Source organism: Sarcophilus harrisii, chromosome 1, assembly GCF_902635505.1.
Source record: "Sarcophilus harrisii chromosome 1, mSarHar1.11, whole genome shotgun sequence".
In the NCBI taxonomy this organism is placed as follows: Eukaryota; Metazoa; Chordata; class Mammalia; order Dasyuromorphia; family Dasyuridae; genus Sarcophilus; species Sarcophilus harrisii.
Window position 1 is genome coordinate 92,639,767 of NC_045426.1, and position 18,117 is coordinate 92,657,883.

At 43.5% G+C, this 18,117-nt stretch overlaps 1 protein-coding gene across 1 annotated transcript in view; it reads left to right on the plus strand.

The window, feature by feature from the left end:
* PLXNB1 (plexin B1) overlaps positions 1–18,117 on the plus strand; it is a 67,043-nt gene that overhangs the window by 29,427 nt on the left and 19,499 nt on the right. Inside the window, exons 11-23 of the mRNA XM_031966918.1 lie at positions 1,081–1,899; positions 2,155–2,280; positions 2,757–2,879; positions 3,306–3,399; positions 3,729–3,895; positions 4,096–4,247; positions 5,234–5,339; positions 6,301–6,437; positions 11,916–12,092; positions 12,227–12,410; positions 16,334–16,576; positions 17,281–17,448; positions 17,531–17,679. Of these exons, the coding sequence (XP_031822778.1) occupies positions 1,081–1,899; positions 2,155–2,280; positions 2,757–2,879; positions 3,306–3,399; positions 3,729–3,895; positions 4,096–4,247; positions 5,234–5,339; positions 6,301–6,437; positions 11,916–12,092; positions 12,227–12,410; positions 16,334–16,576; positions 17,281–17,448; positions 17,531–17,679 (2,645 nt within the window). The remainder of the gene's footprint in view (positions 1–1,080; positions 1,900–2,154; positions 2,281–2,756; positions 2,880–3,305; positions 3,400–3,728; positions 3,896–4,095; positions 4,248–5,233; positions 5,340–6,300; positions 6,438–11,915; positions 12,093–12,226; positions 12,411–16,333; positions 16,577–17,280; positions 17,449–17,530; positions 17,680–18,117) is intronic.

Consider the following 18,117-nt stretch of genomic DNA (forward strand, 5'->3'; position numbering starts at 1 on the left):
TGAGTGTGTTTGTGTATGTATGTGTATGTGTGTGAGTGTGTGTGTGAGTGTGTGTTAGTGTGTATGTGTGTGTGTGAGTGTGTGTGAGAGTGAGTGTGTGTGTTAGTGTGTATGAGAATGAGTGTGAGTGTGTATGTGTGTGTGTATGAGTGAGTGTGTGTATGAGACTGAGTGTGTGTGAATGTGAGTGTGTGTGTATGTGAGTGTGAGTGTGTATGAGTGAGTAGGAGTGTGTATGTGAGTGTGTGTGAGTGTGAGTATGTGAGTGTGTGAGAGTGAGTGTGTATGTGTGTGTTAGTGTGTGAGAATGAGTGTGAGTGTGTATGTGTGTGAGTGAGTGAGTGTGTATGAGACTGAGTGTGTATGTGAGTGTGTGTGTATGAGTGAGTAGGAGTGTGTATGTGAGTGTATGTGTGTGTGAGTGTGAGTATGTGAGTGTGTGTGAGAGTGAGTATGAGTGTGTGTATGTGTGTATGAGAGTGAGTGTATGAGTGTGAGTGTGTGTGAGAGTGAGTGTGAGTGTGTGAGAGTGAGAGTGTGTATGTGTATGTGTGTGTGAGTGAGTGTGAGTGTGTGTGTGTGTGAGACCTAGCTTGTGTCACTCTTGTGTGTGACTGATCCTTTGGGGGGGATGTGCCTGTGTTGTCCCCGTGTGTGGCCGCTGTCTGTGCGCTAACGCAGCTTCATGAGCGTCTGTGCGTCCTGGTGTGATAGGATATAGGATCGTGCCTCTGGGCCGCCTCTGTTGTACGAGTGTTTTTTTCCTGTGATGTTTACATGGGTTTTGACTGATTTGTGTCTGTGTGGGCTCCAAAGTAAGGAGGTTGGGCACATCCCCCAAGCCCTCCGGTCCTTTCCTTTGGTGACACTTTCCTGGGGCCCCTTCCTCAGTCACCGATGTTCCTTGGGGTGGTTTCCTCCCTTAGAGAATTAACTAGATTTTTTTGTGTGTTTCTCTTTTCTTTGATCTTCTTATCTTTTCTCTGAACCACAACCCTACACCTCTCGGCCTTCTCCCTTCCCAATTGTGTCCTTTGAGTATGTCTTCCTCCCCCTTCCTCCTCTGCCTCCAATCCCCAGCGGCCATTGTCAGCCTCCTGGCCACTCCTCTCTTCCGTGGCTCCCACGGGGAACGGTCCCACTTTTCTCCCTTCGGTGCCCCCCAGAGCTCCCGTCACTCCGGCTCCCAAACTCCCCCCCACAGAGCCGGGCCCTCTCCTTGTGGAGTCCGCTTCTCCCTCCCCGGATCCCATGCCTCCCCCAACAGAGCAGGCACCTAGGACCCCTCCCCCGGAGCCTGGGCCTCCCCCCACCATCCCCATGCTCACCACTGTAGCCCCTCCAACTACAGAGACCTTTACCCCCAGCACGGCTGGGCCAGAGGTGACTCCAGGCCCAGAGACAGCTCCGCCCGAGGAGCCCAGCCGCCTCCCCAGCATCCCTTTGGATCCTGGGACTGTGGAGGGCGTGGGCGACACTGCGACCGTGGTGGAGGCCCCTGGAGCGGTGACCGAAGCGGAGGCCCTTGTGCCCCCTGCCCCTTCTCCCTCTCCCCTCGGAGGCCAGCCCTCTGACACAGCAGCTCTGACCTCCTCATCCTGGGAGCTTGGCTCCCTGGCCCCTTCCTCCTCCCCTCGCTGGGGCCCCGCTCCCAGCCTCGGCCCCTCCACCACTTTCCCAGGGGTTGCTGGCTCCGAGGGGCACGCCCCTGACTGGCTGCTCCGAGAGGATGAACTACCTGAGGCGGACGAGTGGACAGGGAGTGATTCGTCGCCCTTCTCCACTTCCACCCTCCTCTCAGGTGATGGAGACTCATCGGAATTCGAGGGCCCCAACGCCCCCCGCATCCTCCTCCCTGACCTCGACTACCAGTATGACTCCCCCGGGCTCTGGGAGCTGGTGAGGCTGAGAGCCAGGAGGGAGAAAGAGCAAGGTCTTTGGGGCAGGAGGAGCGGGGTGGGCGAGGGGCTGAGGATGCCGCCTGTCCCTTCCCTCCCGGTCGTCCTCTGGGCTCTCCGTGGGAGGAGGGGACGGGGCCTGATGGCCTCCTTCGGTGTCGGGGGTTTCTGTGGGAGGAGGGAAGAAAGGAAGGGCTGGGAGGGAGGGAGAGAGAATGCAGCCCCACATCCCCCTTCTTTCTCTGGATTTTTATAGGAAGAAGCAGTAAACCAGGGTCCTGCTGCCTGCCCCTGTGTGGAGGGTATTGAGGGCTCTCCCTTGCTGCCTGTCCAGATAGAACGGGAACTGACCCTTCTGGGAAGGAACTTTCATTTGTACCAGGTGAGTCCTGGGGCTCCTGTTCCTTCCTATTCCTGAAGCTAGGACGGCCCTACCCCTTTATTCTCCAGGTACAGGACCTTCTGATGCCAGGCATTAGTTAGAAGGAAAGTTTGGTGCCCTCTACACCTACTAATAAATCCTAATTATTTATTATATTATGTATAATAATGTATTGTAATTATATAATATATTACTAATAATCCCAGAATCCCAGCTTTTTGGTTTTGGGTAATTGGAATAGTCAGGGCCAGAGGCAGCTGCCAAAGAAACGTCTGCATTTTAACTGTCCCTAAAATTCTTATATTGTTGTCAAGGCTTACCGCAGATATCCCCCTGCCATCTTAAAATCCTAGACAGCTTCAGAGAGGTCTTCAAGCCTCTCTTAACTTACAAAATAGTTCAGCGAATGTTTATTAAGTCCCACAGGGTAACTTTCAGGAGTCAACAAGTCCCAATTCTTTCATTTTCTTCCCCAGGATGGGCTAGGGGACTATGAATGTGTGCTGGAGGTGGAGGGTCACATGGAAGTGACCACGGCCCGAGTGGAGTGTGACGGGGTCACAGGCACACTCTGTCGCATCATCTGCCAGTTGCACCAGGTAGAGGAATTGGGGATCCCAAGGTGGGGTGTGTTTGTCCCCAACCTCACACAGCTGATTATTCTAGGACACTAATCTCCAGGACTGCCCTCTGAAAAGAAAGACAGCCATTGCCTTCAGAGACTCTTCCACCTGTGTCCCCATCCTCTTTTTCAGGGTCTTTTGACCTTAGAGTCTCCATATCTGAAGGGGTCCTGGCTGGTTGACCCTGGAGAGCCCCTCAGTCTGAGGGAAGACATAGTCCTTGGCATTAGAGAAGTCCCCAAGTCCGAGGAAGACACAGATCTTTGATTTTGAGAGTCAGAAATGGTGCTTCTTACTCTGAACATCTGGAAGTTAATACTCCTCATTCTGATTCTTCTCTGGATAACACTTCCCACTCCTTTCTCTCCTTACCCCCCTCTCTCTTCCCTTGTCTCCCCCCAGCTTAGCTATGCAGCCCTGCAGCCTGAGTTCCACGTGCCCGTGTTCTTGCGGAAATCAGGAAGGCTTCGAGTGGACAGCACTGAGGGGCTTCATGGTGAGCATTTGAAGGGTGGGGGAGGAGGACGGTGTTATAGGAAGGAAGGAGAACAGTAGAAATGGGGGCCACCAAACCATATCTCAGGATCCCTGTGGGTCACATATTGATTTAGAAAAACACAAATTCACATTATCTGATGTTTATTCTTCTTACTTATTTTTATCAACTATTTCCCTCTTATGTTTTAATCTGACTCAGGCAGGCACTGGCCAGTTGTTTGTGGGACGCCTCTGGCACAGAGGATGCTCTGGTCTCAGGGGGTTGAAGGAAGACCTGGGGGAGGGCAGTGTGGTGAGGATGGGGGCTCTACTTCTCTTCCCTGCCAGTGACACTGTATGACTGCTCCGTGGGACGTCCGGACTGCAGCCTCTGCCGGACAGCTGACCCTCGCTACAGCTGTGTGTGGTGTGACGGCAGCCATCCCCACTGTGTGGCCCGGGAGGCCTGTGCTGAGGCCGAAGCAGCTCTGTGCCCGGCCCCCCTCATTCACATGGTATGTGGGTGTGTGGGGAAGGAGCCTGGGGAGGGGTGGAGGAGAGACCCTCAGGCTTGGAGATGGAGGGAAGGGGGCGAGAGGACAGAGGGGTGACATAATCTGTACCCCAGGGAAGCTGGGGGATGGAGAGGTGGAGCCCGGGGTATCATCCTCCTCATGGGGGGGGCCTAGGCTGTGATTGTGGTGGAACTGGACAGGTGGAGCCACTGACTGGGCCTGTGGATGGGGGCACCCGCATTACCATCCGAGGATCCAACCTAGGCCAGAAGCATCAGGACATTGCGGAGACAGTCACCGTGGCGGGGGTGCCTTGTGCTGTGGATGCCCTGGAGTATGAGGTCTCGAGCAGGTATCCTTTGGAAGGGGATTGGGACAGGGAGAGAGCGCCTGCTGTCAGCTAACCGTGGGCCAGCGGAGCCTGGGTCTGCTCTTCTGCTTTCACGAGCTCATTCTGGATTCCTTTTGGGGCTGTGGGGCCCCCTGGTCCTCACCGGACCCCCCTCACCACAAGCCTGATGATGACCATCCCTTGCTGCTTAGCGTCCCCTCAGAGCTCCTGCCTGGCTGATCCGACCACACTTTTCCTCCATCTTCACCTTAGCTTTTGTCCTGAATCCTAAAGGAGAAAGATCCTTTCCCTTTGGAAGCCCCGCTTTCAGGTCAACCCACATTAACCTTTAACCATTTGCTAGAGAATTCTTTGAATCCTGATTTCAGAAAAGTACTTTTTTTCTCTTCTGTCTTAGCTCTCTGTGGCTTGACAATAGGACAGGGCCCCTTGCTAGTAAGCACGGTTCCTCTGCCATCTTAAGGACTCGTGTTGGCTTTTCCCTTTTGAACCCCCTTGAGCCCAACACTGGGCACTTGACACATAGTAGGTGTTTGATAAAGATGGATAATAAAAACAGAGCACAAGACGGGAGTCAGGAAGTTTTAATTTCAATTTTGGCTTCAGAGAATTACTGGCTGTGTGAACCCGGACAAGTCACTTAACCACTGTCTGCCTCAGAATGCCATTCCCATCCCGTCCCATGGTAACACATTGTCTCGGATCATTATGTCAGCTGTGGCCATCCCCATTATTATAATGAAAAAATTTAAATCATGGAAACAAGACAAATAGTTCTCCCCAGGGTCTTTCATTATACTTTGTTTGGGGGTGAAGGGAAGAAACTGCTCTGTGGAGTGTTAATTCCCAGGCGTCTCTTGTTGGAGCCCTGTGCGGGGTCAGCAGGGGCAAGAGCAAGGCCACCTGAATGGTGGGGCCGGAAGAGCGAGGCTGTAGAGGGGCTGATGGGCTGAGGGAGGGCTCATTTGACTGCTTATCTTCCACAGCATTGTGTGTGTCACTGGTGGCAGTGGGGAGGAGAAGGTGGGCCATGTGACCGTGGAAGTTCCTGGTGGAGGACATGGCATCTCTGACCATAAATTTGCCTATCAGGTAGATTGACTATTTGCTCCCCTTAACACCAGACTTCTGCACTTCCCTTTCACCCTTCTTGTGATCCCCCGGTTCTCTTACTCTGTTGGGGGCTTATGCTTAACTTGTTCCTATCTTGTTTTCATCCCTGACTCTGATTCCCTTTGATTATGGGTGTCTGTCTCCTTCTGTCTGTCTGCCTCTGTTGATGTGTCTCCCTTGTTTCTCTCCTGTCTTTGAGGCAAGTAGGTGGTACAGTGGCTAAGACCATTGGATCTAGAGTTAGGAACAACCTGAGTTCAAGTCTTGCCTCAGATGCTTACTAACTGTGTGATCCTGGACAAGTGCTTTAATCTCTAACTATTAACCTCTTTTACTCTCAGTTTTATCATCTGTAAGAGGGGAAAAATAAAAGCACTTACTTCACAGGATTGAATATATTATTAATAATAAGCATTATATGATAGACTATTATATAAATTAGTATTATGATAATGATTTATATCCTCTTCTCCTCATATCCTCATGTTTTTTCTTCTTTTTTCCTTATCTTTGTATCTATTTCTCCATCTTTGTGTCTTTCTCCTTTTCTTCTCTTCCTTGATTCATGTATTTTTCTGTTGTTTTGTTCATCTCTTTATTTTGTCCAATTTCTCTGTTATATTTAGCATCTTTTTGTTTCTGTATATCTCTTTCTTTCATCTCCTGTTATGGAAAGGGAGAGTGAGAAACACACAGACAAAAAGACACACACAGAGACAGACGTGTGTGTATGTGTATGTGTGTGTGTGTGTGTGTGTGTGAGAGAGAGAGAGAGAGAGAGAGAGAGAGAGAGAGAGAGAGAGAGAGATTCTTATCTCTTTCCTTCTCTCTCCTCCCCTTATTAAGCCTCTTTGTTTCTTCCTGGCTCTCCCTTTCTGTCTGCTTCTTTCTTTTCCATCTCTCTTTTCTCTCATTGTCATCATCCTCTGTTTTTCCTCAGGATCCCGAGGTGAAATCCATCTTTCCTGTTCGAGGTCCCAAGGCCGGGGGTACCTATCTGACCCTTCAGGGTTCCAAACTGCTAACTGGACGATTGGAAGACATCCGAGTTTTGGTTGGTGACCATCCCTGTCAACTGTAAGGGTTGTTTCAATAGCTTTAAAAAAATCACTCATTTTCCTTCCCTCACTTCCATCTCTAATTCTACAACTTTCCTTTTCCTATTCTTTTCATACAAGGTATGGAGGTGTCCTAATCACAGAAATTTAGAGTTGGAAGGACCTTCAGAAGTCATATATTGTAATTCATACTTGAATGGGAATCCTCTGGATAGAGTTCCTGACAAGTTAGTCAGTAATACTTATGCTTACAGACCTCAGGTGATGAGCTCATTAGCATCAGAGGCAGCTTGCTTTGTCTTATTGTTGGGAAGTTTTTCCTTACGTTGAGCTGAAATATACTTTTGTTAAACTTTATCCATTGCTCCTAGCTCTGTCCTCTGAGGACAATTAAACCAAGCCTGATCCTACATTACAGCTCTTCAGATTATTGCAGACAGTTGTCATTCTCTGTAAGTTTTTTTTCTTCTCCATGCTAAACCTTTCTGGTAGATGTGGTTGATGCCCAGATGCTATGGTCTCTGGATTCCTCACTGTCTTTGTCATCTTCTTCTGGATCTGCTCCAGTTTGTCAATGTCCTTCATGAACTATGGTACCCAGAACTGAACAAAATGCTCCAGTTGTGGAGTAGACAGTCAATCCCCTCTCTTGTCTTGGCACTGTGCCTCAATTTATTCAGCCTCAGTTATTCTGTGTTTCACAATTAGCTCATATTGAATTTGCAGTTAGCTAAAATTCCTAGTTCCTTTTCACATCTAACCCCTACTCCTTCCTCTATTTCCTTATATAAATATTTTTTCTTTATGTACAATACTACTCTGTCCCATATATCTTCTCTGTTCCTTTTTTAGCAAAATGTGCCCTTTCATAGCCATATTTTACTTATGAGTCATATCATCAAGTTTTTGGGATAGCTAAAAGGTTGAATTTACCTCCTTGTTCTTTAAGTTCTTTAGTTTTCCATGTTCATTACAGTTTATTGCACACAATTTGTGCTTTTATAAGTCTGAAGCCATGGTTTTGGGAGTATTTTTTCTTTTAATGAATTGCTAGTATTCTTCCCATGTCAATCCTTCTACTCTTCATCATATCTGGTTTGGCAGATGTATGTAGATAGTTTACTTTCTTCTATATTTTGGAAAATAAATTTTTGTTGATGACTTTTTTAACATTACCATAATTTCCACCAGAATCATCCCTTTTCCAGAGAATCACATTATGTATTTTTTAAAACTTTGGTTATATTTTGTTTTTTTAAATGTGAATCTGCCTTTTCTTCCTAATCCCTTTCCATATTGAGAAAGCAAAAAACCAAAAATCTCCTCTTACAACACGTACAGTTAAGCAAAACAAATTCCCAGATTTCAAATTGTGTTTTTTAAAGACAAAAAAAGGGGAAGGCGGCATAATCGATTAATACATTAGAGAAGTCAGAAAATATGTACAGTATCCGTTGGTTGTTGTCCTTTGTTCCTGAAGAGAAATTACATCACTTTGTAGGGGTCAAGGTGCATTGTGTCCAACTGTGGATGATCAGACTAATATGAGCTTGTGAAGTTCTACCACAGGTCAGGCACAAATTGTACAACAATCATGGACTTCCCACCTCTGTAAAGGGTTGGGTTCTTTTTCAAGTCATGTTTGATCTTCATCATATTGCAACATACACTTAATTTTTTTGGTGATCATTCTTTCCATAGACATTGTTTTGGTCATTGTGTATATTATTTTCTTGGCTCTGCTCACTTTATTCTTTATTAGTTCATGTGGACCTTTCCATATTTCTCTGTATTCATCACATTTATTATTTCTTACAGAATAGAAATGTCCCATTTCATTTGTATACCATAGTTTGCTTAGCTGTTCCCCAATCAATGGACATCTACTTTATTTCCAATTCTTTGCTACCATAAAAAGTACCACTTTAAATTCCTTCTCCTACTTTTTCAGTTTTAATCAGTTTCAAATTCTCTGGGCAAACATATTTTTATCGATCAGTAAGCATTTAATAGCAATTCTAGGAACTATGCTGGACACTGTTAACATAGAGACAAAAATGAAACAGATTCAGTCCTCAAGTAGCTTAAAGCCTTTTTTGGCTTTTCTTCATTCTTTTTTTTTCTTTTCTTTTTAATGCATTTATTTATTTAAAACTTAAACATGAAATAACAACAACAACAACAAAAAACAAAATGGAAAAAGACAAAAAAGATAGAAAAAAGAAAAAAGACATTATTATATGTACAGTAGAACATAAGGGAAGATTCAAAATTTGTAACACTAAATTTCCATTTCAGGAAATCATGTATAATAATAGAAGATATTGTGTTATTACGTTCTATTTTTCTTTGCTTTCTTGTAAATTTTTTTTTCTCTGCTGTGTACTTTTTACTTTTTTCCCCCTCTTTCCTCCTTCCTCCTTCCCCAAGCAGGCTATGTAGTTAAGCATGAATATATTTATGCACAAAGACATATAAATATGTACATACACATACATATACAGAATTCTCTATTCTTGACCAAGGATCCATAATTCCTATATTTTAAGTCATTGTCCCTAAATCCACTAATTTATTAGCCAGCTGTTTACTTCTCAGTTCTGCTTTTCTTTAACCCCTTTATTGGCAGCAGTGATGGAAACCCCCAAGCATGTATGTTGCCAGGACCTTCACCTGCTTGCTGAGAACTTTCTGAGCCCTAATTTCGCTTCCTGGGCTCTTCCTGATTGTGTTACTTGTTTCTGTGTGAATCACCAGTCAGTGGAAGCAGTCATCAGTTCGACAAGCCTTAGGAGACACTCTTGTGGTATTTAATGCAGACACCCCTACAAGACAAGCAACCTTTCTGCTGTTTGTGTCAAGCTAATGTGAAGTTTGCCACCTCCATCCTTGGTCATCACATTCTCTTCTTCCTGTTCTTCTTCTAACTCTCAGTGGAATCTTCTGTACTTCGGACACTTGTGGAGCCATATCTTAATTCCTTGGAATGCTGGAAACTCTCTCTTTCTTCATGGGTCTAGCTGGAGCCCTTTAGAAAGACATATATCTATTGCATAGATCTAAAGTTATCCTTTGCATCATAGGCGTCTATTCTGGACCCAGGCTAGGATTACCTTTCTGTCTTTTTTTCCTTCAAAGCATTTATTCTTTGAAGTAATACTAGATTTCCTTCACTAGTTGGTTGTCTGACTAATTCTATTCTTTGCACTGAAACAACCTTTTTCACATCCTCTTCAAGTTTCATAAAATCATGGAGTTCTGCTCAGATCAATCACGATGCACATTTAAAACAATATTTTTCTACTTAGTTTAGCCCTGATTATTTTACTCCTTTGACTTGAGCTGTTCTGGCTTTATAACAGAAGTCAAAATAGCCCTCTATGAACTAGTAATTTTAAGATAACAGGCCATTCTCCTGGACCTAGATAATTTAATATCAGGTATACTTCAATGATTTGGATGAAAGCAAAAATGGTATGTTTAATCATTTGTAGATAAAATGAATCTGGAACAGATTAATTTTGAGGGGGATTACTAGGGATTACTAGGCTCAGATGAATGCTATAGACATCAGAATTTCAGCAAAACATTTAATTTTGGGCAAAACTTAAATTGAATGTTTTTCAGTGAACAAAAGTCTACTTTAATCTCCTTCTCCTCTTCCCCTCATTGGGGGAAAAATAGAAAAACAAAACCCTCGTGACAAATGAATGAGTCAAACAAAACAAATTCTTGTATTGGCCATGTCCAAAAATAAATCTTTCTGAATTCGGGGTTTTGTCCATACCTTTGACATCACCTTCCCTGCTATTCTTATAAGTAAGATGGTGAGGTTTGTACTAGTTGCTAGCATGTTTAAGTGAGTTCAGAGGTAGTTGAATAACTGGTTTAATCTAAAGAAAAAAAAGACATAAAGAGAACTTGATAGCTGCCTTCAAATATTTGAAGGGAAGGGCTTTTATGTGAAAGAAAGATTAGGTTTGTTTTTCTTGGCTCAGGAGGGAAGAATTAGGAGCAATGGGTGGGAGTTACTGAGAGGCAGCTTTGAGCTCTATGTAAGGAAAACTTGCTGACGTTTGGAGCTGCCTCCCGGGGTCTTGAGCTCTCTGACATGCTTGTTTTCAAGGGTGAGATGGTATGTCTGCTTTGAGGGAATGCTGAAAAGAGGATTTCATGATTTGGGGGGAATGGGAGAGTAAGAAGAAATTCATCACCAGTATTTCCCTGACCATGAAATACTATAATTGTATGAAGGGATAACAAAGGACTTGTTTACCAAATCCTAAATTCTTAGAGTCTCCTTTGAAGCCTGAAAGATGTAAGTTTAGGCCAAAGAAATGGGCTTTACACAGTGAGGAGTACATTTATGGAATCTGTAATCTCAAGATGCAGTTAAATTACTTTTGTTTGGATCTGTAATTTCAGTGAGTGTTCAAGGAGTTTTTCTGAGGGCAGCTAGGTAGCACAGTGCATATAATGCTGAGCCTGGAGTCATGAAGAATCATCTTTCTGAGTTCAAATACAGCCTCAGAGACTCACTAATGGTATGACCCTGGACTAGTCACTTAACCCTATTTACCTCGTTTCCTCATTTGTAAAATGAGCTGGAGAAGGAAATGGCAAACCACTTCTGTATCTTTGCCAAGAAAATCCCTAGTAGAGTCACAGAGAGTTAGATACGACTGAAAATGACTGGAAACAACAAAAAAAGAGCTTCTGGTATAGAAACTCCTTTCACCAATAGAAACTTGACATTCAGCTGTAACTTCTGGATGTGGAGTTTATCTGGGGTAGTTAAGTGACTTATTTATGATCATATAGCTAATAAGTTAGAGGCAAATTTTCTTAACTCTTAAGACTGCCATTCTATTCATGTTTAAACTTTGGAAAGAAAATTAAAAAAAAATTGGCCAAACCCCTGGATGACAGAACCATACTATGTTTCTGAGGACAACTGGGATATTTGTATGTGTCCTGAACCTGAATGATAACTACAGAGATCTCAGCCATGGCCTGGCTGGGTGCTCCCTATTCTGGGCTTTTCCCATTCCTGAGAGGCTATTACATGCTTCTTGTATTCTTGCTCTTTTCTTTCTTCCTCTTTTTTTGGTAAGTTTATTTATTTTTTAACATACATTGCTTTATGAATCATTTCGGGAGAGAAAAATCAGAGTAAAGGGAAAAACTATGGAAGAGATTAAAAAACAGAAAAAAGAAGTGAACATAGTATGTGTTGGTTTACATTCAGTCTACATCTTTTTCTGGATGCAGATGGCATTTTCTGTCCAAAGTCTATTGGGATTGCTTTGGATCTTCCTTGCCTCTTTACCTTTCCTCATTTTTCCTCTTCCTCCCCATCCCCTCTGTTTCCTTGTCCCCTTCCCTTAGGTGGGCAGATCTATAGAAGCTTTCTCCTTCAGACCCCGCCATGGGATCAGACTCCCATGTTTCCCTTAAACCTGACCCGGCTTCTCTTTCTTTCCCATTGCCCCCCCAGCTTCCCAGTGGCCCAGATGGAACAGCTCCAGTGCCAGACGAGCCCCAGTCCTGTGGCTGCGGCACTGCAGGTGGCTGTGTGGTTTGGGGGTGTGGAGAGGCAGCTGCAGCAGGGTCTCTTCCAGTACACGCCAGACCCCAACATAACCTCTGCGGGTCCTGCCAAGAGCTTCGTCAGGTGCAGGGCATGGTTGGGAGGCAGGGGTGTCTGTGGGAGAGAGGGCTGGGAACTTGTGTGGCTTGGTGTCCATGGGGCCGTGGCTCACATGGCTATGTTGCAGTGGGGCCGTGGCTCACATGGCTGTGTTGCAGTGGAGGGCGTGTGATCTGGGTCCATGGGCAGAACTTGGATGTGGTGCAGACGCCAAGAATCCGGGTCACGATATCAACTGAGGAGCAGAAGCAGCGTCAGCGACGAGGGCTGGGACGAAGACGTCGGATCATCCCAGAGACTGAGACTGAATGTTCCCAGGGTACCCCATGCAGCACACAGCACGTAGGTCATCTCCATGCCTCCAGGTTCTCATCGTGCCCTGCCCTATTGTATTGAGGGGACTGAGGGTATCTGCTATATTTCCGTGTCCCAGAACCTTGTCCTAGCACAGTGCCTTTCAGGCTCTGTGGCCTCCTCTACCTGGTTTTAGAAACTTTATCCAGAGTCAATCTGTCACCAGCCCTCTATCCCCTTCAAGCAGCTCTTTCTGTCCCTAGCTTCCTGGCAGTATGTACCCTCAGCCCTTCATTGTAATATTTCATGTGTTTTTTAAAATAAGTTTTTATTGATGTCTTTTATTTATCACCCAAGTTTTCTCCAGTATCCCCTCTGCCAGAGAGACACCTTTATAATAATATTTTTAAAAGTAGTTTGTTTTCCCCAATTACATATCAAGAATTTTTAGTATTCATTTTTACAAGATTTGAGTTCCAAATTTTTCTTCCTCCCTCCTTCTGTTGCCCTCTTCCAAAAATGATAGGTAATTTGATATAATGTGCTACCATAAAAAACATATTTCCAACAATAATAATAAATGTTGGAGAGGATGTGAGAAAATTGGGGCACTAATGCATTGTTGGTGGAGTTGTGAAATGATCCAACCATTCTGGAAATGCCCAAAGACGTATAAAACTGTTCATACATTTTGACCCATCAGAGCCATTACTGGGTTCGAATCTCAAGAAAATCATAAGAAAGGGAAAGAGACCCACATGTATAAGAATGTTTGTAGCAGCTCGTCTTGTGGTAGCAAAGAATTAGAAAATGAGTAGATGCTCATCAATTGGGGAATGGCTGAACAAGTTGTGGTATATGAAGGTAGTGGAATATTATTGTTCTATAAAAATGATGAATAAGCTGATTTTAGAAAGGCCTGGAAAGATTTAACACGAACTGATGCTGAGTGAAACAATCAGAACCAGGACTACATTGTATACAACAACAGTAACAAAGTGCAATGGTCAGCTATGAAAGACTTGGTTCTTTTCAGTGGTTCAGTGCTCCAAAGCAACCCCAGTAGACTTTGGACAGAAAATGCCATCTACATCCAGAAAAAGAAATAAGGAGATTGAATGTAAAGCAACACATTCTATGTTCACTTCTTCTTCTTCTTCTTCTTCTTCTTCTTCTTTTTTTTTTTTTTGCTTTCTTTTATCTCTCTCATGATTTTTTCCCTTTTGCTATGATTTTTTCTCTCCTAACATGATTCATAAAGCAATGGGTATTTAAAAAGCTATATTTCCATATTAGTTATAGTTGTAAAAGAAGAAACAGATCAAAAGAAAAAAATGTGAAAAAATGTTTTGACCTGTATTCAGAGTCCATCAGTTCTTTATTTAGATGTGGATAACATTTTCCTTTATGAGTCCTTTGCACTTGTCTTAGACATTGTATTGCTGAGAAGAACTGAGTCATTAACAGTTGATCATCACACAATGTTGCTGATACTGTGTACAATGTTTTTTCTGGCTCTGCTCATTTCACTTTGCATCAGTTCCTACAAGTCTTTCCAGGTTTTTCTGAAATCTTCCTGTTCATCATTTCTTATTGCACAAGTAGTATTCCATTATATTCATCATTCATTATATATGTCATATATAATGATATCATGATATATATGAATATAATATCACATCTTGTCCAATTATTCCCCTCAATTTCTAATATTTTGCCACCATGAAAAGAGTTGCTATAAATGTTTTTTGCCCAAATAGGTCTTTCCCCCTTTTTATGATTTCTCTGGGATACAGACTACAGATAGTAATGGTATTGCTGGATGAAAGGTATGTATAGTTTAATTGTCCTTTGGATATAGTTGCAAATTGTTCTCCAGGATGATTTGATCGGTTCACAACTCTACTGAAGTACATTAGTATCCCGATTTTCTCACATGCTTTCCAACATTTATCACTTTCCTTTTTGTCTTATTAGCCAATTTGATATGTGTGATGTGGTATCTAAGTGTTATTTTAATTTTAATTTTTCTCATCAAAAGTGATTTAGAGCATTTTTTTTTTAGTATTCCTGCAGATGATTTCTTCATCATCTGCCTGTTCATTTCCTTTGACTATATATTACCTGGGGAATGATTTATATATTCTTATACATTTGACACAGTTCTTTATATATTTTAAAAATAAGACCTTTATTAGAAACGCTATCTGTAAAGATTTTTTCCCAGCTTTGTACTTCCTGTTTATAGTTGTTTTAAATAGAATTTCTCTTTCTTATCTGTTGCTGCTAGGCTTTGTTGATCTTATAAAAATGCTGATGATTTATGTGGGTTTATCTTATATCCTGCTACTAAAGTTGTTAATTATCTTAAGTAATTTTTTAGTTGATTCTCTAGGGTTCTCTGAGTATACCATCATACAATCGCAAAGAGTGATAGTTTTGTTTCCTCATTTCTTACTTTAATTCCCTTGATTTCTTTTTCTTCTTTTATTGCTATAGCTAACATTTCTAGTACTGTATTGAATAATAGTGGTTATAATGGCATCCATGTTTGATCCCTAATCTTATTGGGAAAGTATAACAGTATTTTTTTCAAAGACAAAAATAAAGAAAAAGATGATAAAATTAGCATAATTGATCAATATATTGAAAAAAGTCTGAAAATATGGATAATGCACAACATTTGTGAACCTCCTACCTTTGCAAAAGAGTGGACTTGGAAGTATTTTCTCATATTTCTTCTTTCAAGCCATAATGCTCTTTGTAATTTTGCAATAATCACTCAATTTTGTGTGTGTTTATGATTGTTCTTTCCATTTACATCATTGTGGTCATTGTGTATATTGTTTTCTTGGTTTGCTTCCTTACTTCTGCATCACTTCATGCTTTTTTGCATACATCACATACCATTTCTTACAGCATTGTGATATTCTACTACATACATGTACTTTTGTTTAGCCATTCCCCAATTGATGGTCATCTACTTTGTTTCCAATTCTTTGTTTTCACAAAAAGTGCTGATTTAAATTTTTGTTTTATGTGGGGACTTTCTTCTTATCAGTGGCCTCCTAGAAGTATGAGTCCAATAATGGAAGCTGTAGGCCAGGAGTCCTCAAACTATGGCCTGTGGGCCAGATGCGGCAGCTGAGGATGTTTATCCCCTTCACCCAGGGCTATGAAGTTTCTTTATTTAAAGGCCCACAAAACAAAATTTTTGTTTTTTCTATAGTCCGTCCCTCTAACAGTCTGAGGGACAGTGAACTGGCCCCCTATTTAAAGTTTGAGGATCCGTGTAGGCCAAAGTGTATGGACATTTTAATCACTTTATTTGTATAATTCCAAATTGCTTTCATAGCATGATTGTGGCATTTCACAGTTCTACCAGCAATGTACCAGTGTGCCTATCTTCCCACAACCCTTCCAACACGATTACCATCTTTTGTCAACTTTGCAAATTTACATAGTGTGAGGTGAATTCTCAGGGTTGTTCTGACTTGCATTTCTCTTATTATTAGTGATTTAGAGAATTCTTTCATATGCTTTTTGGTTTTCCTCCCCACTTCTGTTTGTCTCTCTATCCCCCCTATCTGTTGGGGAATTGCACCAGTGCATATTAAACGATCAAAATGAAAACTGTGTGAGGAAGGAAAGACTTTTGACCTGTGTATTTGTCATTTGATTAAGAAAAACTCGAATTTTTGCTCTGTTAGGTTCCATCTTGATTTTTCCTCTGTAGCAGGTGCTTTCTGGAGGAGGGAGGGAGGGAGAGGATGGATGGGACTAAGAATAGAGCCATGATTTCCTTATTAGGTGAGGAACTTCTTCAGGACAGGGGCCATATTCTCTGTATCCTATCAGTACCCAGCTTGGGCCCCCACATGCAGCAGGTAGTCAGTGTATGGGCTCAGCATGCTCACTTGAGATTGGCATTGAGTAGCTCTCCTCATTAGGCTTTTCCCCCTTTGTCTCAGTTTGAGGAGCCGTGCCATATCAACTCCTCCCACCTGCTTGTGTGCCGTACACCAGCCATTCCTGGGCTTCCGGGTGGTACATGGGTCCAGTTGGAGTTTGTCCTCGACAATCTGCTCTTTGACTTTGCTACCCTGCATCCCACGCGCTTCTCCTATGAGGCCAATCCCATCCTGAGACCCCTCAACTTGGAGGACCCCTCCTCGCCATTTCGACATAAGCCTGGGAGTGTGCTCTCTGTGGAGGTACGTATCCTGTGCTTGCAACACCAAGACTTCTATGGAGATCATAGCAGAGATCCCGCTCCTCACTTTTCCTGCCATCTGCTGGGTCTGTGATTCTGGGTCAGCTTCCCTGCCTGTTTATTGGAAAGAGTTCGTTGGCCCTAGCCATGTGCGCCTCTGGTTCACTGGCTTTGCTGAGATGTGGGATGTAGATGGACAAAGCTTATCTTTGTGGGAGGGTTTTAGGAACTGAAGGATTCCAAGAATATGGCGGGTCCAGGCAAGGTCGTGAAGGGTTATGGTGTGATAGAATAAGAACGAATCATGGGAAAGGAGGAATAAGGGGATACGAGGAGGAGCCCGAAAATGCAAGAGGAGAGTGGACCTATTGTGAGGACTGGAAGTTTGAGATGTCCATTGACTTTCTGTTCTAGGAGAAGAGACTTATTCTCTCTCTGTTACATGGAAAAGGAGTCCCATTGTTCCAGTGTCTCAAGAGAAGGTGTTTCCCTCTATCCCAGGGGCAGGGGGGTCTGATGGACCCACTGTCCCTGTAGCATAGTGAGAGGAGGGAATTATTTACTTCTCTCTATCCTGGGGGCGGGGCATGATTTTGGATCAGTATTCCCGTGTTTTAGGAGGAAGTGGGTTAGAATGACTCTACATTGTTCTTATTGGGGGGAGGGGATTGGGGCATCTTGAATGACTCATTGACTCTATCCCAGGGGGAGAATCTGGATCTAGCAATTTCCAAGGATGAGGTGGTTGCTATGATTGGCGATGGTCCTTGCCTAGTGAAGACCCTAACAAGGAACCATTTGTATTGTGAACCCCCAGCAGAGCAGCCCCTTCCTAGGCACCGGGAAGGGCTCAACTCTCTCCCTGAGTTCACAGTAAGTAGGGCATGAAAGGGTTTGAGATTTGGGTGGTATAGTCAGCAGCTATCTGGACTCAGTGATTCTGTTCCTGCTACAGGTACAGATGGGCAACCTGAACTTTACCCTTGGCCGAGTACAATATGACATCGAGAGTCCTCTTGCCTTCCCTGTAGGAGCCCAGGTTGGACTGGGTGTGGGTGCCTCCCTCCTTGCACTTGGTGTCCTCATCATCGTCTTCATCTATAGGTGGGATACATCTTAGAAAGGGGCTAAGGGAAAGGGAAGGAGAGGGGGCTTAGGGGATCCTATGGTCTCCTTTACTCTCCAGTGACATGTTCCTCATGTTCCTCCTCTCCCACTCTGAGTGGTCTTCTTCCCATCCTCTTTCTCTTTCTTCTTCTACCCACTTTTATCTTTTCTTTCCTCTGCATGCTTTCTCTATTCTTCCCTCTTCCCTTGGTCTCTAATTTCCTCTATTGTGGTGCTAACTGTATGTTTATATTCTCTCTCTCTCTCTCTCTCTCTCTCTCTCTCTCTCTCTCTCTCTCTCTCTCTCTCTCTCTCTTTCTCTCTCTCACACACACACACAAACTTCCCTTTCTTTCCTTCCCTTTCCTCTTTTTCTTCCCTTTCCCCTTTTCTCCCCTTCCCTTTTCTTTTCTTTTCCCTTCGCCTTTCCCATCC